Source organism: Syngnathus leptorhynchus, chromosome 16 (assembly GCF_054491065.1).
Source record: "Syngnathus leptorhynchus isolate UIUO chromosome 16, UIUO_Slep, whole genome shotgun sequence".
In the NCBI taxonomy this organism is placed as follows: Eukaryota; Metazoa; Chordata; class Actinopteri; order Syngnathiformes; family Syngnathidae; genus Syngnathus; species Syngnathus leptorhynchus.
In genome coordinates, this window is record NC_141210.1 from 5984890 (window position 1) to 6008974 (window position 24085).

The following is a 24085-nucleotide window of genomic DNA, read 5'->3' on the forward strand; positions in this document are numbered from 1 at the left end:
TGGTTCGAGCCCCACACGAAGCAGACTTTGAGCTTGAATTTGCATCGTGTAAACCAGCGGTTCACGCTTAATGAAGCGCTTCATGTAATGACGCCAAGCTACCGCAAGATGGCAGTGCCCCCATTCACTCGTATGTAACCCAGCGTAAAATGAACATGTCCATTTTCCCTTTTCGACCAGACGTCCTCTATATGCTGTACACTGTCTAATAAAAAGGCCATAATTCCCAGGTAAAATGGCAGAACGGTTTATAACATTGCCCAGTGTTCTGGAGACTACGGTTTGAACCCCACACGAAGCAGACTTTAAGCTAAAGTTTGCATTATGACTCGGTTCTCCCGCGCACAAGGCAAAAGCTTTATCCACTACAACATTGAATGTTGTAACGCTCACTGGTAGATTAGCATTTCTACTTTAGCAAGTTGACATTCTAATGTACACTATCTAAAAAAAAGGCGGCGTTTCGCTGGCGAAATGGCTGAATGGTTTATAACTTGACCCGGTGTTCGGGAGACTATGGTTCGAGCCCCACACGAGGCAGACTTTAAGCTAAAGTTTGGATTATTACTCGGTTCTCCCGCGCACAAGGCAAAAGCTTTATCCACTACAACACTGAATGTTGTAACACTCACTGGTAGAATAACATTTGTACTTTAGCAAGTTGACATTCTGATGTACACTACCTAATAAAAAGGCGGCGTTTCGCTGGCAAAATGGCTGAATGGTTTTTAAGTTGACCCGGTGATCGGAAGACAATGGTTCGAGCCCCACACGAAGCAGACTTTGAGCTAAAGTTTGAAAAGTGTGAGATTCGAACGCGGTTCTTCCGAACATAAGGCAGAAGCTTTAACCACTACACCAACGAGAATTGCTTAATGTGCAGGTAATTTTGCAATTTTATCTACTTCTTGAAACATAGTCGATGAATATATAAAAAAAACTTGGAAAATTTCAACGACAACATGGTCGTATGGTTTCTAACTTGGCTTGGTGTCCCGTCTCCTCGGGTTCGAGACCCACTGTGTGCATCATTTTCAAATAAAGCTAAAGATTGTGACATGCAAGATTCGAACCCGCCTCTCCTGAACTGAAGGTAAAACTTTAACCATTCGGCTATTCGAAATCTTAACCATGGAAGTTGAATAGTTGTATTTGAAGGTTACTCTAAACTTTTCCTGAAGATAACTCCATGATTTGGGATATAAAAAAAATTGCTTTGGCTGATGACCAACGGACAATGGTCAAGGGGATAACGCCATTGACTCCGACGATTGCAGTGCTAGTTCGAGTCCAGGACCTCCCCGAGACTACTCTGTTAGAAGTCTTTTTTTTTTTTTTCTCCTTCCCCCCCTTCTGATGACGTCATCACAAAAAGAGTATAAAAGACGTCACGAACGCGACACATCCGTTCACTCTCCTCTGACAGCGAGCGGGAGCCACGCTGCTCTGGTCCACCTGCTGCACAACCGCGTTTGAAAGTGACAAGGTGGGTGTTCAACGTTTGGTAACCTTTTCAAACGAACTGCTTTTTGCTCTCTTTCAGCGTCAACTTGCACTTTGAGCGTGCGTGCTTCCGTCTTGCAAGCATGCAAGCTAAGAAGTTTGCAGAAGCTAGCGTTAGCAGTTAACATCTTCGACGACCGCCAAAACGCATTCATTTGGCGTGCAACCAAACAATTGAAGCATTTGACGGTGGGTAAGTACATCTACATTATGAAAATCAAGCACGCATCGTGTGGAAAGACGACTAATGCAATTTTTGCACAAACATTTAGCAACGTCTGGACGACAGCGCGTTGGCCGGAGGTAAGTAGACTAAGCGGCGTTTGCATAAATCCACCAGAGAATGAATGACTTGGATATTTCGATGCATTCGTGTTAATTTTCTGCTTTCTGTCTGCAGGTGGCAATCTTCAAAACGACCCCGTCATGGCCGACTGACTGTGAGTTTTAAAGTCAATCGACTGCTTCTAATTGCCTTCTCATTTCTGTCCACAGGCCTGCTTCTGGAAAAGAGGGCGCAGATTGACAGCAAAAATATTTTTGAGAGCAAGCAATTTTATCAAATTGAGTAAAGCAAACATTTGTTCTCTTTTATCTGCAGGGTCCAAGATGGCCGCCTTGCAGTCCTTCATGAGACACTTGCAGGTAGGTCGACTTTTCCTCAACACGTTGCCAAGCCCAATTTGCTTGCTAGGCTGAAAATGTCAAAGCAGAATGGTTGTAACGTTACCGTGTCTTTTAGACCAGCAAGCTTTGGTTGGAGAGACGGCCGGCCGGCATTGCACTCCATTCCTTACTGGTGAAACACGCACGCGTCCAAATGTTTGACACGTGTCAAACATTTCAGCTTGTTCTTTCTCCTTTTGTCCACCAGGTGGTGCCAAAAGACCAAGTTTCTGCAGCATGGATCTACACTGTTTTGAACCTGTGGCGTGATCCAACTTCTTCCGACCTGCTGACAGGTGACCATTTACTAGAAACTTGCCATTGTTTAAAACTTCTTTTTTTTTTTTTTTTTTTTTATACCTCCCTCTTCCTGCCTTCACTTTCCAGTAACCCTCCAAAACCACGCCGAGGTTCCTCAAGGCTGCCTCCATTTTCAGAGTTGACGCTCAAATAAAATGTCCTAAATGGCAGCTTGATGGCTCCCTTGTTTGTGTTGTGTGCAGGTGTCTCCCTGGATAGTCTTGACATTTCAGGAACTCTGTCTGTGCACCAGCGACCTACCGGCTGTTTCCAGTCTACAGTTAAAAATAAAAGCGGTAAACTTAAATGGAATCGTTGGCAATGTTCCTTTTTCTTTCCAGGCAGAGGTGGCGAATCCTGGTCCAGAAAGTGAAAAGCCTGCTGCCACAGTTTATCCTCAACCTCTGAGCTCGTTCACCTGGGTCGGTGCTGCCTGCAGAGCCCTCTGCTGGTAAGAGGAGCATAGTAAATGACAATTTAGCAAACATGTTTAAAAACTTTTTTTTGTGTGAAGCACCATCAAATACCAGCTCGTAACAGAAGCTGAGGACCAGAGCAAAGCGGCATACCAGCAACACTTTGGTCTTGTTACTACCACCAGCTCAAAGGCTCTGAGAAGTGAGGCATTTAAATACTCCTCAGTGCACAAATTTCTCTATTCCAATAATTCCCCCCCCCCCCCCCCTATTTTCTGACAGGCAGCAAGGAGCAAAATCAGCTTCCTGGGTCATGCCGCAAAGAATAAAACCAGCTTCCCGGTCATGCAGCTTGCTGTACCTGGTGGCACGTACAACTCTGCTTGCGCACTGGTATGGTTTATGCCAAAACATTTTCTGCACAAAACTTTGATTTGTTTTTACTTACCAATCTCTGTGTCTCTCAGGTCCAGGCATGGAGTAACACTCGTCCCACCGGCGGACCACTCTTCTCTCTGGCTGACCACTTCACCACTCGGCAACGAGCAGACTGCTATCTAACTTATATTCTTGTTACTGTTTACTCTGCAAACGAAATAAAGCTTTATTACAAATAACACATTTTCAACTCTTTTTCAAACATCACAATTTAAATGAAAAATTATTTTCTTTCCAACAAAATAATTTTTTTTTTCCCCCACCCCAAAAATTTTCTGGATTTTTTTTTTTTCTCCTGGCGAAATTTTGAAAAAGGGGCGGGTTCATGACGAATACTGCTTCATGATTGGCTGAGAGCTCCTAAACTGGGTGGAGCAATGAGAATGAAAGGCTGTGGTTGGTTAAAAAGTGGGCGTAGATATGCAAATGAGGTAGTTTGTGATTGGTTAGCTGTTTAGTGGGCGTGGTCTCATTAAAATGCCGCAATCTGATTGGTCAGATGTGCAAATGCTGCATTTTGATTGGCTGCCAGAAAGTGGGCGTGGTTATGCAAATTCTGTGGCGAGACCCCATTGGTCAGCTTGAATTTGGGGGGAGGTAGGAGGCGGGCAAAGTGGCACTTAGGTTTTGGAAGGATCTTTGCAGCTTTGAGTTGAGTGTTTGCCTTCAGCCACTGAACAGAGCCAAGTGTTTGACTGCTTCTCTGTCTTTACCTGACGAAAAGTGACTGCAATTGTACACTTGAGTCATGTGGAGACAGAGAGAAGCAGTCAAACACTTGGCTCTGTTGCAGTGACGCTCACCTCAAGGCTGAAAACTTGTGTCCATAGTAGTGGAAATGGCCAACTCAAGACTTCAAACAATACTTTGCCAAGCATGAAAGACTTCAAATGAGCAAATTTGCTCATAAATCATAAACACTCACATTCCACTTGAACAATTTATTGTATAGAAAAGAACTTTGAAAAGGCCCTGCCTGCTTGATGAGCTCACTTACTTCTTGTGGCAGGCATTAGGGGGAAGGTGAGCACATGCAAACAGTGCAAACATCTGGGACAAAACCTAAGTCCCAGGTACTGCACACCACCACCACCACCACTCACTTTTGGACAAGTTTTTCCATGACGCTGATGCAAACCAAGTTAGTTAGATATATGTTTCTGACTAACTTGGTTTGCATCAATGTCATGAAAAAACATCCATCCAGGCGAATGTGACGATGATATTGTGCAGTACCTGGCACTTGGGCTTTGTGAGAGATGTCAGCTGCTTGCATGTGCTCACCTTCTCCCTGGTGTGCCATGAGAAGATGACATCAGCTCCTCAAGCACATAATACTACCAACAAACTAACACAATTTTTTTCTTTTAGATTTATATATATTTTTTTCGATTCAAGTCATACTTTTAGAAGAACAAAGTGGTACACTTTCACTTCTCATGTGTGCCAACTATGATCAAAAACGTACTTTTTAAGTTCAAATGCAAGTCCATTTTTCAAAACTATACTTCTTCCATTGACATGTAACTTAAACCATTGTAGAGCAATTCTTTTGTTTCTTTTCACTGTGGCCCAAATAATCATCAGGACATTATTCATTTGGGAAATGACCAATTCAAATGTCCTTTGATAACATTTTGGGATATTTGAAGTCATATATGACACGACCTTCTTCTACATTTAAGATTAGGAGGCAAACAAAATGGGGAGGTACCTTTCGAGATATGCAGATAGACCAGCAGCCGACGTGGAGCCTCCAGTCTTCAAGTTTGGACATGGAAAAACTAAGAAAAACAACGTTCAAGTCAAACGCTTTCGTTCATTAGCCGTTGATTGACAGCCGAGTGATGCTAATTGTAGGTGGGTGGGCGTGCTAGCTAACGCTCCACCTCTTGTTTCACGAGAGCTAGCGAGTTTCCACTAACCCAACGACTAACAAATATTCTCCTTTCATGTCATTGTTTACATGTACGCATTTACATACATACAGCAAATCGAGAGCTTGGAAAAAGTTGACATGACTCACTCGAAAGTCCAAATAGTAACAACCTGAACAGCTAGCTGCTCACTGAAGCGGAAGTGTACGGTAGCCGAGAAAGCTCAATTCAAAATACAAAAAAGCACCCCTTGGCAATCTGCGCAAAAGACACTCCCACATCATGCATACGACACTAGTCAAGATTCAAGAGTTTTTATTCGCCATGTTTGAGCATGCCAAACAAGGAATTTGACTTCAGTACATCACAGCCTCTGTTCAACATTTAGGTGACTAACACTCAGGAGATGTGAAAAATGGCAAATATTCTCATACACTAGTTCGGATCATTACGTCAACACGCATAAAAGATGCTCAAAAAGTAGTCAAAAAGACCAGCCTTGTCAAAAAATAATATTCTGTCATATAGTCTGAGTTTCATACTAATTTATGACCGAGTTGTAATGATATGAGCAAACGGCGATCTGCTCATCATTGTCTGGAAATGCAATTCACGACTTGTTTGTGAACGGGAACTCACGTCATTTGTTTTACAGCGTGGTGGCATCAGCTTCAATGCGCATTACCGACACCTACTGGTTGACGTTATATGAAGTGAAAAAAGACTCGCTCACTGAAAAGTGCTTCATTTGAACGAGTCGTTCACTCGCGAGCTATGCAAAATAATTTATGGTTAATAAATCTTCTGAACTAAAGATGACATTCCAATAAAAGCATTACAAACAATGCATCTGGCTTTTAAAATAAGAGTAGTTGCTCACAGATTCTTTTCTATTTCTGGCTTCCAAACATTTTGAAGACTTTTTAGGCCAAGTTGTTCAGTCCAGTACACTAGTTGCCTGACTATATATTTCCTAAAGGAAGCTCTACATTTTGTACTTCATGCATAGTAATCCTTAATCAAAAAATTCTTCCAAATGTAATGGATACATGATTTGAATTATTTGACAATATGCAGCCACATTTGGTGAGGTATAGATGGAAATTTGAAAGTATTTGGATGACAGAATGACAACAGACACTGGCTCAGGATGATACAAATTTTAACGGTAAAACAGTGGAACCTTGGTTCACAATGAAATATAAGATATTTCAATTAAAATCCTAACATAACTGTTATTGACTCATCATCATTTTCATCAAGTGGCACCTTCAAACTAAACTTCAGTTGCCAACAAAGTGTTGGCTAAGACATGACAAAAACATATTTACAAGGTGGATGGTTGTCGGGCTTTGAGGAGAAAAAAAAAATCCCGGCTTTAAGCTTTTTGTTTGCAACTTAAGATGCATGGAAGGGAGGAGGGGGAACTTTCAGCTAAAAATTACCAATGATCAAACAACAAAAATGCCAGCCCCCCTGGAATTTGAATCTATTTTTAAATAATTATTTCTTCACACAAGATAACTTGACCTCAATTCTCAGTACCAGTATAACAATGTTCCAAGCTGCATCTTGTGCATTGTATTTTCACAAACATTTTTAGATGCAAACATTCATGCAAAGAAAGATTTACGTTTCAGTCTGGAATACAAACAAATTATTGACTAGTCAATCATATTTAAAAAATCAGGTGCATTATTTTCTCGATCATGTCATTTGTTTTGAACTAGTCACAGTGGAACCCCCAAATTTCTAAAATAACCCAAAAACTCAGTTGATTAAAACTTTTACGATGGTGGTTGTTTCACTCGGGCTGGATTTTTGACAAGTTTACGACTTAGAATGAATTGCGTTTGACTTTGGAGGTTCCACTTCATTTCAAACTGACCCAAGATGCAAACTTGAGTCTTGGATGTTCACATATCGTGTGGGAATTTTACCTTCATCCAGTTGCAGAGCACTTAAAACCAGCAACTAGCTTTCCCTTCCAAGTTTAAGGCCATAGAAAAAAAAAAGGCCAACATTTTAAGGTCAGACAGACGTTGAAAAGATGAGCTCATCATCATCTGCTAAGGAACAAGAGGCCATGCGACCCAAGGCATACAACTAAACCAAAGCCGCAGCTCGCAAGCTTTTCCTCACGCCACGTTGACCTTTGTATAGTACAGACGACCCAGAAAAGTGGTCCTTGTTCCTGAAATGTCATGTCACATTGGTCCCCTAAAAATAACCAGTATTTCACTGCATGACTTGACTAATGTGCACATTAAGTGGCCAGCAATTCAAATGCATCCTAATAACGGGGTGAATGCAAAGGCTGAACTTTTGTTTACACAAGGAATAAAACAACTCAAAATGGAGACATGAGAGACAGTTGGCTTCAAATCAGAATGAAGTGGTTCACAAAGTGCCCTGAGAAACAGCAAATCGGGAAAAAACAAATCTGCACTGGACAGTTTGACAAGTGGTTGTGTCTGTGCTGTTTCAACAGAAGCCCACACCGGTCCAACAGCAGTTACAAATCCAAAGTGTAAACTCTATATATTATAAGTTAACGCAAAATGCATAGGTACATACATATATATATATATATATGTGTCTGTGTGTGGTGTTAGGAGAAGGAACTTAAATGGTTAGGAAGCTACGCTACAGAAGATTGTGGCTTGAATGTGTATAGGGCCCTCCTAGTTCCTGTTCACCCCAAAAAATCTTCCGACCAGCCCCTATGATGCAATCAAGTGGCGTGGTGGAAATAAAGGGCGGTTCTGAAAAGACGAGCGAGACGCCCTCGGCGGCCGGGATAACGCTAAACAAGGCTTTTCCCTTTCAACAGTGCTCAAAGCAGCATAGGAACAAAAAAAGCAGCACAGTGTGAGAATTTGAGCGGAAATAAAGAGAGTCATCGGAGAGGGGTAAAGGTCATTTACAGTAGTTGGCCAGTGGGCAGCTGTTTAAAGTCACAGTGAATCTGCTGAATAAGGCAAAGAAGAGGGAAAAGGGATTCTTGGTAGTAGTAGTGGCTTTGATTCAGTCTATAAGAAAAGGAGGGAGGGGGGGGCACTGTCACGAAAAGGAGGGAGGGATGGGTGGAGGGAGACGGACGGGCGGGTTAAGGAAGATCTTCCTCTGGTCCATGTGAAGAGGTGGTGTGCACCCGTCCGTCTCTCCTCCTTCTCTCCCTTCACTGCAGCATCAGCTGCTTGAGGTTGTCATGCAGGATGGTGTCCTTGACGTCACGGAAGACCAGGCGGATGTTCTCAGTGTTGATAGCGGTGGTGAAGTGGTGGTATAAAGGCTTCTGTTGCTGCTCTCGCCGCTTTTTACGAAAACACTCCACTAAGAAGGCCTGGACGTCCGCCAGGCTTTTGGGATCGCCCGAGTACTCGCCAAAGTAGTCTTTGATGGATACCTGCTTGACCTTTTCCTCCAGCAGGTCCGTCTTGTTCAAGAATAAGATGATGGAGACGTTGATGAACACTCGGTTGTTGACGATGGTCTCGAAGATGTTGAGGGACTCGCTCAGACGGTTGGTTTGCCTGTCTTCCATCAAGACCTGGAGGAGTAAAGCATGCGTGAGGTCAATGCTTTTAGTACCCACGATTATCTGAGATAACAATGATTGATATTTTCATAACATTTTATGTCCACTCGAACGATAATGGCAACCAAAGATAAAAAAGAAAAAAGGCCAAAGTGCTGACATTTTGCTGATATCAGCGCTCTGAGAAATGAGAGATGTTGACTTCTCATGCTCAGCTTTATTTGGTATTGATTCAAAACATGACCCAAATGTGAAATGTTGGCCAATGACTAATTAGGATTGATTTCTTTTAGGGTATCGCTGCAGTTAATTCAACCAAATGGACACTGATTGATACGCGTTGCATCAAAAAAAACATGCACTGTCAAAATCTGTCAAATTCAGTTTCAAAGTACGAAAAGGATTTCCTTCTTATTTAAAAAAAAAAAAAAAAAAGTACTAGAATATATAAGTAGCTCGAATAGAATAGCTCTATTGTCTAAACAGCTCAACGTTAAGGGTCTGTAAATTAGCATGCATGCTTTGCCACAGCCTTTTGTTTGCACTTTTCTGTTCACACACTACGAACAAGTTCCCGGAACTACAAGTCTATTACGTGACTTGTTGTCTAAAACTAGGCTAGCTGAGAGACTGCACCCTTGAATTTTAATTTCCTATGTTCATTCGAGTCAAGATCCAGTTGTTCATGTCTCATTTGGGATCAGGAGTCTTCCAGAATCGCAAACCGCTAAGGACAAATTGCTAAACAATTCACAGTAATTGCCATATCTGAAAACGGCCTTACCAAACAACATATTTACAAAAGCACATATTGATCTGAACAGTACTGTACAAATAGTTCACTCACCTGATCATATTCAGAGGAGGAGACGAGAAAAAGGATGGAAGTGACGGAGTCGAAGCATTCAAACCAGCGCCGCCTCTCTGAACGCTGACCGCCTACATCCACCATTTTGAAAGGCACATTCTTAATCTCAAAGTCGTACTCGTGGATGCCCTTGGTGGGCTTTCGGGCCAAGAGGATGTCCTGCTGGCTAGGGAGGTAGTCCTGAAAGGAGAAAAATCAAATTCACTTTTTCGGGTTCATCTGTAATGGCTGATGGCGAGATGTGGTGCTTTCACTGCTTATATTGTTTTGTTGATGTCAACCATTTAAAACTCAGCATTCCTGAAATACCACAAAGCATAAACAATTGCGGGTGGTACATTCCAGACATGACTCATCATCTGGATATCTGGATATCCACAATCCAACTATTCATCAATTCTTGCTTTCGAAACCTGCTTTCAAAACAAGCGGTGCTCAAAACGAATTACCATTATGACAGCAGTTTTTTGTTTTTTTCCCCCGTTTTGAAGTAGACTTAAGTCATTTGACAGACATTAATTGAATTAACAACCTATAAACAAATTGTAAAGTAAATAAATTGTCAAGAAAGAAAATCCTATATAGAATCCTATATTTTGTCATTGGAGTGGCGTTAATGATCCAGATCACAAGTGCATTTTTTTTAACAATATTATGCAACCTTTAGGTACACTGGCTAGCGACATTCTTTTGAGACCTTTGAGACTTACCGACTGTCCAAGCTTTTCCAAATTGTCCAGGAAATACCTGACAGACTCCCCCTGAGAGACAGAGAGGGGGGGGGGAACGGTGTGAATAACTAAAATCTTCACAATCTCCATTGATTTTATACTATAAAAGTGAACATGATCCAATGCCTTCGTAATAGAAAGATCATGAATATACAGGAAATTTGGCCTATGGTACTTACCAATTGAAATTCTCTGCGACGGTCATAGGCATTCTGGATTCCCTGGTCATCCCATAGGGCCTTAATTGATGGCAAGTAATGCTGAAAAACTTTGGGTTGCACCATACCGTGGCCGTGGGCCATCATAGATCGAGTGTCAAACGCCATCAACATATCTCCATGGCGTTGATTGGACAAGTTGCCCCAAGGGATGTGAAGTTTCTCTCGGGCATCCACCAAAACTCGAATACCTGGAATGACAAAACACGTTTCATATTTAATTCTCGTGTGCTGTCTTTCTAAATGCACTGAAAAATAATATACACAGCGGAACGTCACTCTTATCCGTATCGGACTGTGGGACATTTAGAAAACAGCTGCCGCATTTGCCTTTATTTTCTGATGTCTTTTTTTAAATGCGGTATCTGTGTGTCAACGGTGAATCAGACAACAAATGCAAATGGAGGTCCTACCAAATTCACGAGGGACACTGACATTAAGTTTCCCGTTTGGTGTAAACATCATCAACTGTGTCATTTCCCCTTCATGCTGAGCGGGCCTTTCCACCCTCTCAAATAACACTTCCCTATTTGCTCAGATTCACAGTAAAGTAAGTTACTTTTACCAATGATCGAAATGGATGACAGTAATAATGAATGTATTGACTAGTTTGACAAAATTAGTCACATCAATAAAGCAATTATCAAGAGTTTGTATTTAATTTAAGCCAATAAAAGTCAATGATTCACTCAGGTGGCTTATGTTAGCGCAGCACATAATCATAAACAATGAACTGCAAATCCAATATAATCCAGATTTGTTAAAAGACAATTTTCCCGGCCAGATGTTTTGTCCGATTTTATGAATAAAACTGAAGACGTCAGACATGGAAAGATGTCAACTAGACTTTAGCATGTGTGATTTCTCTGACTGGAGATAAGTGATCATAACTTTGATGTCGTTTATTCATCCCTCCAGTTTGTGAGTTCTTAAGTGCAGTTAACATGTTTACATTCCATGTTTCATGGAACATAACATTTGGATATGTTGTTGTTATTGTAGGAAAGATCATTTCCTTTTGTTTGTTGAAAAGCACATCAGAAAGGCACCTCAAAAAATTACAATAAATCCCATTATGGCAATAGGATGCATTTCCACAACGTTCCCCTTCCTTTATTTAATAACTGATCATTTGACTGCAATGATGAATTGAGAACGTTTCCATCTGTATCTAGTAATCAATTCTTTAACCAGTCCGGTTTAAGTCCATATTGACGAATGGCGATCATTTCAGTCATCTTAGGTCATTGTATGAATGATGCTGTCATGCTATCTGCCCACGTTTGACGACAACAAACCATCGTCATGTACCACACGAATAGAGAACGCAATTCTGTTAAGGAGCACTTCAACGGAACGGGCTCGGGTCACGGCTGGTCCTCCTCCCGAACCCACCGAACACAAATAACATGGGCGTTTCTTGTTTGCTCCTCGTCCAGCAAAACATGGAACAGAAGCGTAGCCTTGGTCATCTCAACGTGCAGTTAGCATAGCTACCAACTTCACCATCAGTGTTTACACTCGACATCAACTACAACATGTGGCAAGCAGACTAACAATAACTCGAGAAGGATCGAATCTATTTTACCTTTAATAACATTGCTGTAAATAGTTGCTCTGAATTCTTCTTTGGCCCTCTGATTGAAGTCCTGCCCATGGATAATGCGCATCTGCTTGAGGAAAGTAGACTTACCGCTCTCGCCTGCACCAAGTAAAAGGATTTTAACTAGCCTTTTAACATATGTTTTGTCTCGAATAAGACATTTATCTATCTCTTTAGATTTCCGCAGCTGCTCTGCCTCGCCGCTAGTGAGGAGACAGTTTGGGAAACAGACAGATAAAACAGAGCGGGACGGCAGGAAGTCCGCCATCTTTGAAACAACTTCATCGATGCACACAACGAGGAAGACTGAGTGCAGCCCAAGCTCCTGCCACTGCTGCGTTCAATGCCATCGGAATCTCCCATGTTCGCTCACAATGCCACAATATAACCAGGATTTTTATTGCCAGGACATCAATATTATATTCAACCATTTTTGAAACGGTGTTTTGGAAGAAAAAAAAAGTAAATACATAATGTGCATCTTCAATAGCCATGTGTGACGGCTTTTATTTGAGATTACATACATATGGTGCGTTTGATGGTAAAGCAATTTTTGTCATTCTTAATGCATGGCTCCAAAACATGTCGACATAACAAAAACTCAGCACACTGGCAGCAAAGATGCAAAAATGTTCCCAGCAACATAATGGTTTTCATGAATTGTATGATACTATACATTTGCAGTGTGCCACATGCATGGACTTCTTTATCTCCATCAGCATCAGTTAGGAATGTTCTAAGAAGCAGGAGGGATGAGGAGGCTTTCTGCGACTAATTGGTGGCTAAATCCTTCCTTGCCTTCTGTCTAACAATCCCCACACATCCCTACTACATGCAAACACTTTAAGGCTACTTTCGTCTTGATTGATTCTTGAAGGAAAGTGCTTTTGTTCATCAACGACAAATATGACAATCAGAACAGCCCGTCCAGACCGAGTGCAACATTTTCGACGTCTGCACTGTCTGAAAAAGGTGAGTCATTTTTATCATCATTCATCTTATCAGTTGTATGACGTGTGCTTATTTATTCACTGCTTGAAAATGTGTTTGTTTTTGTGTCATTTTTTTATTGTTAGTGCCCCAAATGATAATGAATCCACAAAACAACAAAAATATTTTTCCAATCGTGCTTCAACAAAAGATTTTTTTAATGTAAAATATGTGTCCGGTTGATTTATTACCATTATATGTCATTTACAGTTGGATGCCATTGTGGTTGAGATGCAAGACCCAAAAAGTGGTCTTAAAGGCTCTGAACAAAAACTCAACGTCACCACCATTCCACATGTCATTGCTGGTAAGAGAAGTATAAATTAATCGAGAATTGTGAATTAATAGACGGTAATGAACTGCCTCATCATCAACATTTCCATAGACATTTGAATTTACATTTCAATTGAATGACAATTTATTTCTATTAGTCTTTAAAAAAAAAACCAGAATGAAAAGGTGTAAGTGAGTGGCAAAAGCATAATAAATGCAATTCTGGGGAAAGAATATACTGTCTTGATTGCATTTTAAAAAAAAGTTAAGAGTGAACACAAGCTGTCATGGATGTCTAAGCTCCTACAACAGACTATATAAAGAAGACCTCAATTGGATGAGCGCTCCACACTTCTTTGGAAGACAAACTAGGGCTTTAATCTGGTCAGAGATCAGGAGTGGAAAAGGTCAACCTATCTGTTTGTTACATTGTTGTCTTAAAAGGATGCATTTAGTACCTCCTGTAGATGAAATTATCAAATACATTTTGTTTGCATACATGCAATTGGTAAAATTATGATCCGTCTCCAAACAGGTAAAGACATCGTTGCATGGATTACGAACAAGATGAAGATCACTGTAGAAGGTACATGTAATAAAAATAATCTGTCATTTTAGAAATTTGACGTATCCACCTCATATTATGAATTTATCTTGCAGAGGCCCAGACCTTTGGCACCATGTTAGTGGCCTATGGTTACATCTATGCCCTGGAGAACCACAAGAAACTGGTCATGTGCAATGACAACAGCCTTTATCGGTTTCAGGTAGAAAAAAAATGAAGTTTGTGAGCTTGTAAAGCAGAATATGGGTTTGCATGCTGAAATAGGCCATTACAAAGATACTTTTATAAACCAAACCAGTAGAATAAAAGAATATAATACTACTGTTTCGTATCGATGCCAGTACTGACAGTATTGCTCTGCAGGCTAAAATTGATTGATAGCACGGACAGTTCCAGTTCACAAATCCCCAGTCAGCTCCTGCCAGTCTAACTTTTGCTGCTCCATTTACAATATTTGTAAATGTGTTGTGGTTTGTGGAGTCTGCATATTTGATGCATTTAATGTATTTATAATTAATTAGTCTAGCAGTCTGTTACAGTAAAATATCCATGTGGTATTGTATCTACTGTAGTTGACAGTCAAACAAACATGTCTGCTTTATTACTTTAGTACATATTCTTTTACTTAAGATTAAAAAAAAAATGTTTATTTTATCTACTTTTACCAAGAGTGTTCGTGCCAATCAATTAGTAGCTTACTGACTGACCACCTTCTTATTTTATTCTCAATGTTTACCATTCTAGACTCCATACTTTTGGCCTACGCAAAAATGGGTTGCAGATGATACGGACTATGGTGATTATGACACTGAATATGTATACATGTCTATATATTAATATATATACACACATCTGACTCTTTTTCGGCTATTAGCTATTTACCTGGCAAAGAGAAACATCCGCAAGCAAGGCATGCTGGAACCTTACGAACAGGTAAAAAAAGCAACTTTGTTGTCCTTATTTAGGCCTTAAATAGTCATTGGTGAGCATTTTTTTGTCTCATTGTATTCATGGAAACTTGATTTGTGAGTTATTTGATTTTATACGGGTTCATTTGTGAGTGGGCAGGATTTAAAAAATGGCCACTGGAATTTACTGCATGTCAATAATTATTGCGCATTGTCATTCATGTATTGGGTCCCTACAAAAAGGTAACATTTTTCAACTTTCTGCATTTGTTTAAAAAAAAAAAAAAGGCAGATTACAACCACCTGCATAAATGGCTATTCCATAAATGGGATTTTATCGTGATGCAGGCCACCGAGCAATACAAGTATGTGTTTCCATTTCTCAATTTATTTGGTTCAATTTGTTCATAGACAAATGTGAGAATTGATTTCCTTTGTTAGAGCTGGTCGAGAGAGAAAGAAGCCAGATCGTGTTGTGTTTGATTGCCAGGAGAGAGCTTACTGGATTGTGAACAGACCACCGGTGAGTGTCTCCATATGTGTTATGGCATTTTACAAAATGTACTTTTTGTGTAAATCCAATGTATTTGTGTCCAGCGTCGTACTCATAGCGCTTTGGATATTGGGCCAGACCGCCTTATTGATCCTAACACAGACGAGGTAACAGGTCAGTCTTCACTCACTCAGTTTTAAACATATCACACCATTTGTGCTCACACTCATTTATTCACTTTGTTTTCTTTCAGGTTTCCTACTTTGATGATAAGAGTGTGACAGTTTTCTGTGTTCTAATTTAAGGACAATCGTGTGTATTCCCAACGACGTAGACGTCATTCTTCTTATTCAGTTCTCAAAATAGTAGTTTTTGTTATTACTCAAAACACTGTGTTTCATCAGAGAACAAATTCAAATGAAGGTTTCCCTTTGTGTTTCTTTCAGAAAATCACATTTGACCAATACAGACGCATGGTAAGTCTTAAGCGGCGGATGTCAAACATGGACGCAAAAACTTTGTGTCTCTGTTATAGTTTGTTCAACGCCAAATGAAAATTTGGTCTTTTACTCTAGAACATGTTCTACCAACAAGCCATCATGAGGTCAAAAGTCAAATCCAGTGTGTCGCTTGGGGCGTAAGTTGCAATTGATTATATTAGAAGTACCCGATAAGTTTTAATTAGTTGATTAATTATGATCCGTTTTTAAATGTACTCTTCCTAATAATTGTGTCCCAACAGATTGGTCAAGTATATTACAACCTACAAAAACCATGATCCATTGCTGGCACCTTGCCTACCCAGCAACCCCTGGCAGACAGACAATGACTCTTACTGGAATCTCAATATGAGAAGGTCAGAGCAATTCAGGATTTAAATTAAAAAAAAAAAAAAAGAGCATAGCTCCGAGATTCTCATGCATGTATTGTAAACAGGGTTGATGTCCCTACAAAAATGCGAGTGGAGCGTTGGTCCTTCAGCTTGTTTGAATTACTGACTGATCTGCGAGGCAGGGACGACTTCAAGATCTTCCTAAAGAAGGAGTTTAGTGGTATGGGCTTTTTTTTTTTTCATCAATATTATTTTCTGACTGAGCATTTTTCATTTGCTTCATGACTGTATTTCACCATTTTGGTCACATTTGATGATGTATTACTCATAATTCTGTTTATTCTAGGAGAGAATTTAGCCTTCTGGGAAGCAGCTGAGGAGCTCAAATGGGGAACTGCAGCTTCCATGTCATCCAAAGCTGAGACCATCTTTAAGTAAGTCAGAAAAATGCATTTTGGAAGGCAATTTAGAAAACATAATTATGATTGTATTTTTTCCCAGGACCTTTCTGGCCCCTGGCGCCCCCCGCTGGATCAACATTGATGGCAGGACTATGGGTCTGACAGTGAAAGGCCTGGACCATCCTCACCGCTATGTGCTGGAAGCTGCACAAACACATGTCTTCTTGCTCATGAAAAAGGATACTTTCTTCCGTTACCTCAAGTCACCGGTGTACAAGGACATTCAGAAGAAGGCATTGAACCCTGAGCCTCATAACTTCAGGTTAGTGACTAGAGTACGAATCACATTGTGTTTCATCTTACCTGGAGTTGAACGCAAAGCTTGAACATGTCAAGAAGAATATGATCCAGTTCAAAAAGTCTGTTGGTAACAGTAATCTCCTATGTCATTGTAGTCAAGCCCAGTTGGAGCAAAACGCTCAGAATCGAAACCCAGGTATCCATCCCATCATCCTCTGGAAGCAAGAAGAGGAGGAAAATGCAAAGGCTGCTGCTGCTTCAGCCCCTGTCGATGTCAAAGCCATGATGAGTAAAATTGACAGAAAGAAGTAAAAGTGTGTTGGCAAATGGTGCACGAATAGAACGAATACATAAATCATTTCCATTTTATTCTAAGAAATAAAATGATTTGTAATCGCATTAGCTGCCTATTAAGTTGGACAACACATCTGGTGTTGTAGAAATAAATGCTACATTTAATCTTCTGTTAACGCCTAAATCATTCATATCCCGTCAAATATTTTTGGTCTGTCTGGATGCTTTAAGGTACGTATTCTAAATATATATATATATATATATATATATATTAAGTCACATGGAACAAGTTTGGAAAATATTTATACAATTCAAAGATTCAGTCCACAGTTTTATTCAAAACATAATTTTGATAATCATAAGATAAGCGGTTCAGATAATGGATGGAAAGGTTGCAGCTAACAAAAATCCCCATATCCTCGATCTCAAAAAATTACAATTTTACATAAATAAAAATAATTTTCATCCAGAAATGTGTCCTTTGTTCAAATGTGCCGTTTGGTTATTCAGAGTGCCCCCAAAAAAGGAGTATAGATGTTTAAGCACGAGCTGCTGAATGGTGTATAACATCGACTGAGTTCTGAAATGAACGGCAAACACACAGATTCTCAGTCGTGTTAAGGCGGCAGAGTAAAATTCCAAACGTAGCCCTAATTAGCAAATAGACATGATGCTGACGACAAAAAATGTGTATATTAAGTTGTTATTTGGTCATGCCAGATAGCCAACCGAGTTTAAATAAAGATTGAGAGTTTGTGTCTTCTTCTTCTGCCATCTGTCGGAAGAGGCTGCCCGCCTGGAAGCTTTCCAGACTGTCTGCTGAGGATGATGGAATAGGCTGCAATGGAAAGTAAAAACACCATCATAAATGTTGAAATGTACATAAACTTAAAGAAAGTGCAATATAGCCCCAATTGCAGTGATTTGAGTAGAATAAAAACAAATCCCTTTCAGCCTTCTCATCCTAACTGTAGCCCACTGAACAGCTTTGCTGTTGCAAAATGTATCATAATTGCACTTGAATTAAATCATTTACAACATCATCTCATACCATGAATCTAGGTGAGTTGGATTGGGTGTCATCAAGTCATACAACGTTTTTTTTTTATTTTTTATAAACCAGTCCAGGTACTTGATTATGGTTGACAGCAGATCATTTTGGCCACGTCTTAGGTTTTGCCAACGAGTATGAAAAGATTAGTAATACCAAAGCATCATAGAATTTCTTAATTTTCATTCAATCAATCACAATTAATTTCTAATGGCATGATGAAACTCTGCAAATGCACCAAAAAAAAAAAAAAAAAAAGCCCCTTGACTAATACTGCAACCAAACAAGCAAACACACTGATGAACTTGCCTGGCTTTTCTCGCACTCAAAATGTCTGGGAAAATTGAACAAACCACATTTAAGCGGGATTAAATACAACAATAAAAAAATGAAGTCTAACCATATTTGACAATTTTCCACAGTGGAGAACAGAAACTGGTACTCACCAGCTGGTGTGGTTCATTGGAGCCTTTGACAGTTGACTTTGATTTGCGCGTATCAGACACGCTGAGGGGCAACAACCCAAACCTGTGGAGGACAAAACCGATGGCAAATTATTTATTCTTATAAACAAATCATTCTAAATGTTCAAACCTGATTTGAGTGTTGGCCATTGGAAGGATGTTGTAAGGCTCCTGAGTGTTGACACTGCTGCTCCTCGGAGTAAACTGCTTTTCTGAGCCAGTCACCAGTCCAAACAGTACCTGAACACCAATATTCAGGGGAAAGCAATTGCATTAAAGCCACCTACATGTTTATTGATGAAAAGTTTCGAGTATGGTACCGATGTTCTTTGGGAGAGACGACTAAGGTTTGCATTCAGTGGCGGTGTGAACACATCCAGGTCAAAAGGGTCAATGTGACTCTCCAGCCAATCACAAACTTCCTGCATCCTGAAAGACAACACCAAAAATGTCTTTTAATTGAACATATTCCGATGCTGTATTTATATTCTAACTTTCTTTCTACCTTTGACCCATTTTAGCATTCATGTAAGATGGTTATTTATGTTTTATCTTTTTTAATTCACTTGGATCTTTTCAAATATTTCATGACAACAACTACTTGACAATATTACCTGGGGTCTTGATGGAATTTGGCGGTCTTGTCTTCTTCCATATTGGCAGACAAAGTAGTGTTAAGATAACGGAGGTCAAACATCATCTGCAATGCTCTGTTCTGAGTCATTGGAAACGCGCCTTCCTGAAAACAGACCAATTAGTATGCTTCAAATTCTAATTCTATGATCATTTTGAGAAGTTTGTTTTTGGGAGTCACCTTGGGTACTCTCTGTGTGAGGCTTTGGTAGTGCTTCAAAGCTTGATCCAGACAGTCTTGCAGAAGCTCCTGCAAGGTGGGTTGCGGCAGTGCGTGACCCCCGACCCTGTTCACTTCAACACACAGCTCAAAGAGCAACGACTGGACAAACAACGATGCCTGCAAAAAGTGTAAACGTCCTGTGAGAATTTGAAATCCAATGGTCTCGAATGAATTGAAGGTGAAGCTGACCTGGACAGGAAGACGAATTTTGGATGTAACATTGCTCCCCGACTCGGCCTCCTCTTGGATCTCGAAATCTTCCCAGTTTGTCGCATTTGTTAAGATGGCACCGGCGGTATCTGCATGAAGAGCTGTACGAAACTTCTCCAGCAACCTCTGAAAAGTCACAGTATAGCAAACTATGAAAACTCTTCAAGCCGCAACATCATGATCAGTGGCAAAATCTGAGTAATCTTAGCGCTTTATATGTGAGGAAAAAAAACCCCACACAAACTAAAAAGGACAACTTTTGATAAGTGCTGACTTTTGAGAGAGTTGAGCTCCAGACGTTGTAGGCCTCCATGCTGCAGTTGAGAAGCTCCTCTTTCAGTTTTGCCCACTTGGCCTGAGCAGCGCTGACCTGCGGGGCTGCCCTTGTTTTGCCCAATTTCTTGCTCTGCCTCGGGGTCACTTTGGCTGTGACCTCACAGCCACTCTGTTGTCCCAATATGCAGTGCTTCAAATTGGGGCACAGCTCCCCCATAGAGTGACACAACCTTGCCATGAAAAGGACTGAATTCAGTCTGGCTGGGCTGGGCTCTGGCGAAACTGTAGCTAATTCGGAACGGACGGCAGAGAGAATGTGGTGAACGCAGTTCAGGCAACCATCTCGTAAAGCCTCCTCCACGGCCGGCGTGTCGGTGAAGCGGTTGAAAGAGGATGCTGACGAGCCCTCTGTAGGTCCTGATGATGAAATTGTAACTGATAGGCCGTCTGGGCCTGTAGAGGAATACAATTTTTATTTTTTTATTTTAACCTTGATATATCTAGGGAAGATCATTTAGACAACATTCTCTTTTGAAATGATCGGATCCCCGGCAAATTCTGCAGGAATCCAACAAAGACGCTGATCATTTCAAACAGGCGTGATGGAGGGAAACACCAAAGAATAAATTGAATTTCTCCCTGTGAGATTGTGTGTTTGAAATATGAAAGCAATAATTGTCTTCAAGAAAGAAAAAAAAAAAGTAGAAAGACTGATTTTCAGCCACACCAACCTGACTCCTTGGACGGAAGGTAGTGTTGGAGATCATCAAGCCGCGCTTTCAGCTTAGCGTCCATGGAAGAGCAAAAGTTTTGAACGCAGGGTGTCAGGGCCTGGGTCTTCATGGCCAAACCGCTTCTTTGCTGCTCCTCCCCCCTCTGGGCCACACTGACCCAACCTGCATCACTCGGCAGGTCTCCCGGAGACTCCGACCACAAATAGGAAGACACGTCTACTTCATACTGGGCCTCCCGGCTATTGGCAGTCTGTCCCTCAAGATCCTTCACAGCTGAAGTAAGGAGCTGCACCGAGCTCGTTGAGATGTCTTCTGTTTCTTCTTTGGTTATAGCCTCGCGGACCATGAATGGATACAATGAAATTAGACATATTGCTCAAATCTTTTATGATCGTGAATGCTAACCTGCAAACGTTGAAGGAAGAGCTGTTGAAGGAAGTCATCCCAGATGGCCAAACGGCATTCTAGCAGCCGCTGGCATACTGTGTTCCAATGCTGACTGATGGAATCAGCGGAGAGGAGGTCCCAAACAGCGTCTCTAATAGCGGCCAGTCCCTTCAGACTCTTCACATAGACCAGAAGGCTCCCAACACCATGGCAGATGTCCTCCTTACATCTGAAAGCAAGACCCGTGATGAGAAGATTTCTTCTCGCTTATTTTTTCTTGTGACAAATTGACCGAGTGATTCTTACGTATTGATCCACTGCTGTAAGGTGTCCCGCAGCTGCTCTCTTTGGATTGGCTGCGCAAGTGTGCGAAGCGTCGGCTGGAACTCCGTGACAGTGGGGGGCAGGTACTTAAACCAGCTGCCTGTACTCGTGTCGTCCTGAAGCACATTCTTATCTTTAGCTGAAGAGAGAGTGACAGATTTTCGAATTCAGATTTCAGCAGGTGAAATGCAAAAAATATATATATATATCAACCTTACTGTATATTTCCACTGAATGGCAACAACGTGTAGTACTTTAGTGATCCTAAATGTCTATCAATATTACCTGCAGATGCAGTTGACGTGACATTTTCCAGAATGGAAAACAAAAGGCCACAGCTGAGGGTTTCCTCCCCAGGCCTGGGCCCCCCCTCGGGGTGCATGTAGAAAACAGCATATGCTTGGAACAAAGTGGTCACCAGCAGTTCTACGAGGCTGCACACTTGAGCCTTGATACCCGCACCTGACACAAAAAAATATAGTAAATAGACATATTCTGACGTGTGTAGGATGAATCATGTGTGTTAATAGCAATGGGATTTCATATTGTGCAGGATATAGCCATTTTGTGGAACAAAGCTAAAACAAAGTGAAGGGAACGTAAATAGAGGGTGCTTTTACAATATAGGAGCTTCCATTAGCACCACGCCATGTGTCATTTTTCTTTGAGTACAGTATAATATGTACAACAACCTACTTGGAAGCTAAGTATGATTTCAACATTTGAGCGTGATGTATTTTGTGTATCCTGGCATGCATGCTGTTTATGTTACGCTACCATGTTGGGGTTGGTTGAGCAACTGATGGATGGAGGCTTTTCGTGCTAACAAGAAATCAGCAAGTGCCTGGCGCGGGGAGCTGTCCTCCAGCAGCATCGTGGACAGGAGGGCCTCGGCAATGGCCTGGTCAGACACTGCACGACCCCTCAACAGAGACTTGCTGTCTAAAAGGATGGTGGACCTGGAAAACAATGACAAAACGTCAATGTCCTGTACTGCTTTTGAGCAAACAGCAAGTACCTGAAGTGACCAGTCGTGGCTACTTGGCGGACGAGGATAGGGAAGCGGGTCAAGGCAGGACTGTAATGACCCCCTGTGCCGGCTTCCAACTGAAGGAGACCGTGCAGACGACAACACAGCAGGTAGAGACGAGTTGCCTGAAGGTACTGGGAGGCCTCCATGGCGCTCCAGATGCGCTCGGGAATCTCCAATAGGAGCTTAATCTGAGAGGCCATAGTGTAAAAACTGTCCTGCCACTGCCTCTATTAGACAAAGACACAAATATGGATGCATTTCGTGAGCATAATTAACTCGTGTGATTTAAACCCCTTATCATTTTTCTCAGTCTTCTTATTTTTTTTTTTCAAACTTCACTGCATAATAAAATAAAATTACAGTATGTTAAGTATGTATTATGCATTTTGGCAGAAAATTGTTTAAGCAAGTAAAAAAACAAAAAAAACAAAGGTGTATCACACAACATAATCAGTATTTACATTTAAATGCTGTCTATACTTCAGAATGATCGTTTAGATAAGAAATGTTTTAGTTTACCTCTGAAATGCGGCTGCTGACGCAGACTTTGCCTTGTTTTAGTCGGTGACAGTACTGATACATGTCTTGGATGGACTGGACAACACTCGCCGAGCTCTCCCTCATCTCTCCGATTGTGTCGGCGGCGTCAATCAGATCCCGGTAGCGCTCCCCCACCATTTGTCTCAGTTCCTCCCTTTTCTGCTCGATTTCCCCGCGGACTTTCCGCTCTATGCCGCGGATGTCTTCGGTGCTGTAGCGCTCGAACAAGATCACCGGATCCTTGATCTCCGATATTCGGAGAGACGATGCCGGTTCATCAGACATTGCTTCTTCGAAAACAACTTCGACAGTGACGGAGAAGTATAAACCGGAAGAGAAATAGCGTACACTTCCGATTTCCACGTTAGCAATTTTTTTAACGCTTTGTTTACTTCGGTCCAAATACTCGCGCGTAACACTTGTGCCCTTCAATTGCGCGTGCCCGTCGAGGGTACGAGTGTGTAGGGTGTCACATTATCCAAAGTGCGCATCAATGTACACTCAGCCAAAGCATATTACCCACAATTCATTGCTCGCGGGAAAGTGGCGACGTTTGGTAAAATTCCTGTTCATGTGCCAAAATACAATGTTTTTCAAATTTAAATGCCAAATTAATACCAATGATACAATCTACATTCCCAGTGATTTCATGATATCATAATTGTTACCTTCACTTTTGATGTTACCTATGCAGTTTGTTCTGTGGCCTTGTCATACATTTGTAACTTCTGCGCATGCGCCCATCATCGCGAAGGGGTCGCAAATAGTGCAAGAGGGCAATCATACACTAGCTCCCTGTGGCCGAGAGTACACTTGCCCATCTTGTGTCCCGACACCGAGAGTTCGATCCCCGCATATGACGGTGTGATGGTGCGAATGTTTGTATATCTGTATTACATTGTTTATAAATATCACTATTAAAAAAAAAAAAAAAACTACCTTCACTTCTGTTCCCGTTGAGTGCATTTAATGACTTGGGGTAAGGGTTCGCGA

General features: G+C 41.2%; 4 protein-coding genes and 1 long non-coding RNA gene across 16 annotated transcripts; 2 read left to right on the top strand and 3 right to left on the bottom strand.

Annotated features, from left to right (window-relative positions):
* Positions 1 to 1348: 1348 nt before the first annotated feature.
* LOC147044416 (uncharacterized) lies at positions 1349 to 5443 on the bottom strand. Its single transcript, XR_015068569.1, has 4 exons — positions 5350 to 5443; positions 5038 to 5107; positions 3334 to 3470; positions 1349 to 2917 (listed from the first exon to the last, which is right to left on the bottom strand). It is a non-coding gene; the product is annotated as an uncharacterized LOC147044416 (long non-coding RNA).
* On the top strand, positions 1415 to 3500 carry LOC147044417 (uncharacterized). 11 transcript variants are annotated; one of them, XM_085934900.1, is made up of 10 exons: positions 1415 to 1486; positions 1544 to 1806; positions 1904 to 1943; positions 2105 to 2148; positions 2246 to 2465; positions 2673 to 2749; positions 2811 to 2920; positions 2984 to 3087; positions 3168 to 3278; positions 3353 to 3500. In XM_085934900.1, the coding sequence occupies exons 2-9, from the start codon at positions 1714 to 1716 to the stop codon at positions 3212 to 3214; spliced, it is 735 nt and encodes a 244-aa protein (XP_085791026.1). In that variant the 5' UTR covers positions 1415 to 1486; positions 1544 to 1713; the 3' UTR covers positions 3215 to 3278; positions 3353 to 3500. The 11 variants fall into 11 exon arrangements, with proteins under 11 accessions (XP_085791026.1, XP_085791027.1, XP_085791028.1 ...); XM_085934901.1 differs by having other exon boundaries at positions 1417 to 1806; positions 2246 to 2302; positions 2351 to 2465; XM_085934902.1 differs by having other exon boundaries at positions 1417 to 1806; positions 2246 to 2302; positions 2378 to 2465.
* A 902-nt stretch (positions 5444 to 6345) lies between the features above and the next one.
* Positions 6346 to 12519, bottom strand: gna13b (guanine nucleotide binding protein (G protein), alpha 13b). Its single transcript, XM_085934171.1, has 5 exons — positions 12147 to 12519; positions 10520 to 10749; positions 10320 to 10370; positions 9589 to 9789; positions 6346 to 8753 (listed from the first exon to the last, which is right to left on the bottom strand). The coding sequence occupies exons 1-5, from the start codon at positions 12427 to 12429 to the stop codon at positions 8382 to 8384; spliced, it is 1137 nt and encodes a 378-aa protein (XP_085790297.1). The 5' UTR covers positions 12430 to 12519; the 3' UTR covers positions 6346 to 8381.
* A 474-nt stretch (positions 12520 to 12993) lies between these two features.
* On the top strand, positions 12994 to 17370 carry rgs9a (regulator of G protein signaling 9a). The gene is made up of 16 exons (XM_085933877.1): positions 12994 to 13133; positions 13362 to 13458; positions 13960 to 14010; positions 14085 to 14191; positions 14734 to 14785; positions 14864 to 14922; positions 15186 to 15262; positions 15339 to 15420; positions 15495 to 15557; positions 15837 to 15866; positions 15966 to 16027; positions 16133 to 16246; positions 16327 to 16442; positions 16569 to 16656; positions 16724 to 16945; positions 17079 to 17370. The coding sequence occupies exons 1-16, from the start codon at positions 13068 to 13070 to the stop codon at positions 17233 to 17235; spliced, it is 1443 nt and encodes a 480-aa protein (XP_085790003.1). The 5' UTR covers positions 12994 to 13067; the 3' UTR covers positions 17236 to 17370.
* A 165-nt stretch (positions 17371 to 17535) lies between these two features.
* cog1 (component of oligomeric golgi complex 1) lies at positions 17536 to 23760 on the bottom strand. 2 transcript variants are annotated; one of them, XM_085933876.1, is made up of 16 exons: positions 23072 to 23760; positions 22538 to 22779; positions 22297 to 22478; positions 21805 to 21981; positions 21502 to 21658; positions 21214 to 21424; positions 20806 to 21142; positions 20073 to 20527; positions 19778 to 19924; positions 19547 to 19705; positions 19347 to 19471; positions 19053 to 19161; positions 18863 to 18972; positions 18715 to 18796; positions 18578 to 18602; positions 17923 to 18055 (listed from the first exon to the last, which is right to left on the bottom strand). In XM_085933876.1, exons 1-15 carry the CDS (start codon positions 23375 to 23377, stop codon positions 18594 to 18596), a joined length of 2808 nt encoding a protein of 935 aa, XP_085790002.1. In that variant the 5' UTR covers positions 23378 to 23760; the 3' UTR covers positions 17923 to 18055; positions 18578 to 18593. The 2 variants fall into 2 exon arrangements, with proteins under 2 accessions (XP_085790001.1, XP_085790002.1); XM_085933875.1 differs by lacking the exon at positions 18578 to 18602 and having other exon boundaries at positions 17536 to 18055; positions 23072 to 23756.
* Between the last annotated feature and the right edge of the window lie 325 nt (positions 23761 to 24085).

Coding starts and splice junctions, on each gene's coding strand:
- LOC147044417 (XM_085934900.1), top strand. CDS start 1,714: ATGAAAATCAAGCACGCATCGTGTGGAAAGACGACTAATGCAATTTTT. Junction 1,944..2,104: donor CCCGTCATGGCCGACTGACT/GTGAGTTTTAAA, acceptor TTTTATCTGCAG/GGTCCAAGATGGCCGCCTTG. Junction 2,149..2,245: donor CCTTCATGAGACACTTGCAG/GTAGGTCGACTT, acceptor CGTGTCTTTTAG/ACCAGCAAGCTTTGGTTGGA.
- gna13b (XM_085934171.1), bottom strand. CDS start 12,429: ATGGCGGACTTCCTGCCGTCCCGCTCTGTTTTATCTGTCTGTTTCCCA. Junction 10,371..10,519: donor GTCGCAGAGAATTTCAATTG/GTAAGTACCATA, acceptor TCTGTCTCTCAG/GGGGAGTCTGTCAGGTATTT. Junction 9,790..10,319: donor TGGAAAAGCTTGGACAGTCG/GTAAGTCTCAAA, acceptor TTCTCCTTTCAG/GACTACCTCCCTAGCCAGCA.
- rgs9a (XM_085933877.1), top strand. CDS start 13,068: ATGACAATCAGAACAGCCCGTCCAGACCGAGTGCAACATTTTCGACGT. Junction 15,558..15,836: donor TTGATCCTAACACAGACGAG/GTAACAGGTCAG, acceptor TGTTTCTTTCAG/AAAATCACATTTGACCAATA. Junction 16,946..17,078: donor CCTGAGCCTCATAACTTCAG/GTTAGTGACTAG, acceptor ATGTCATTGTAG/TCAAGCCCAGTTGGAGCAAA.
- cog1 (XM_085933875.1), bottom strand. CDS start 23,377: ATGTCTGATGAACCGGCATCGTCTCTCCGAATATCGGAGATCAAGGAT. Junction 22,479..22,537: donor GCCACGACTGGTCACTTCAG/GTACTTGCTGTT, acceptor ATTGTTTTCCAG/GTCCACCATCCTTTTAGACA. Junction 18,797..18,862: donor ATGGCCAACACTCAAATCAG/GTTTGAACATTT, acceptor TGTCCTCCACAG/GTTTGGGTTGTTGCCCCTCA.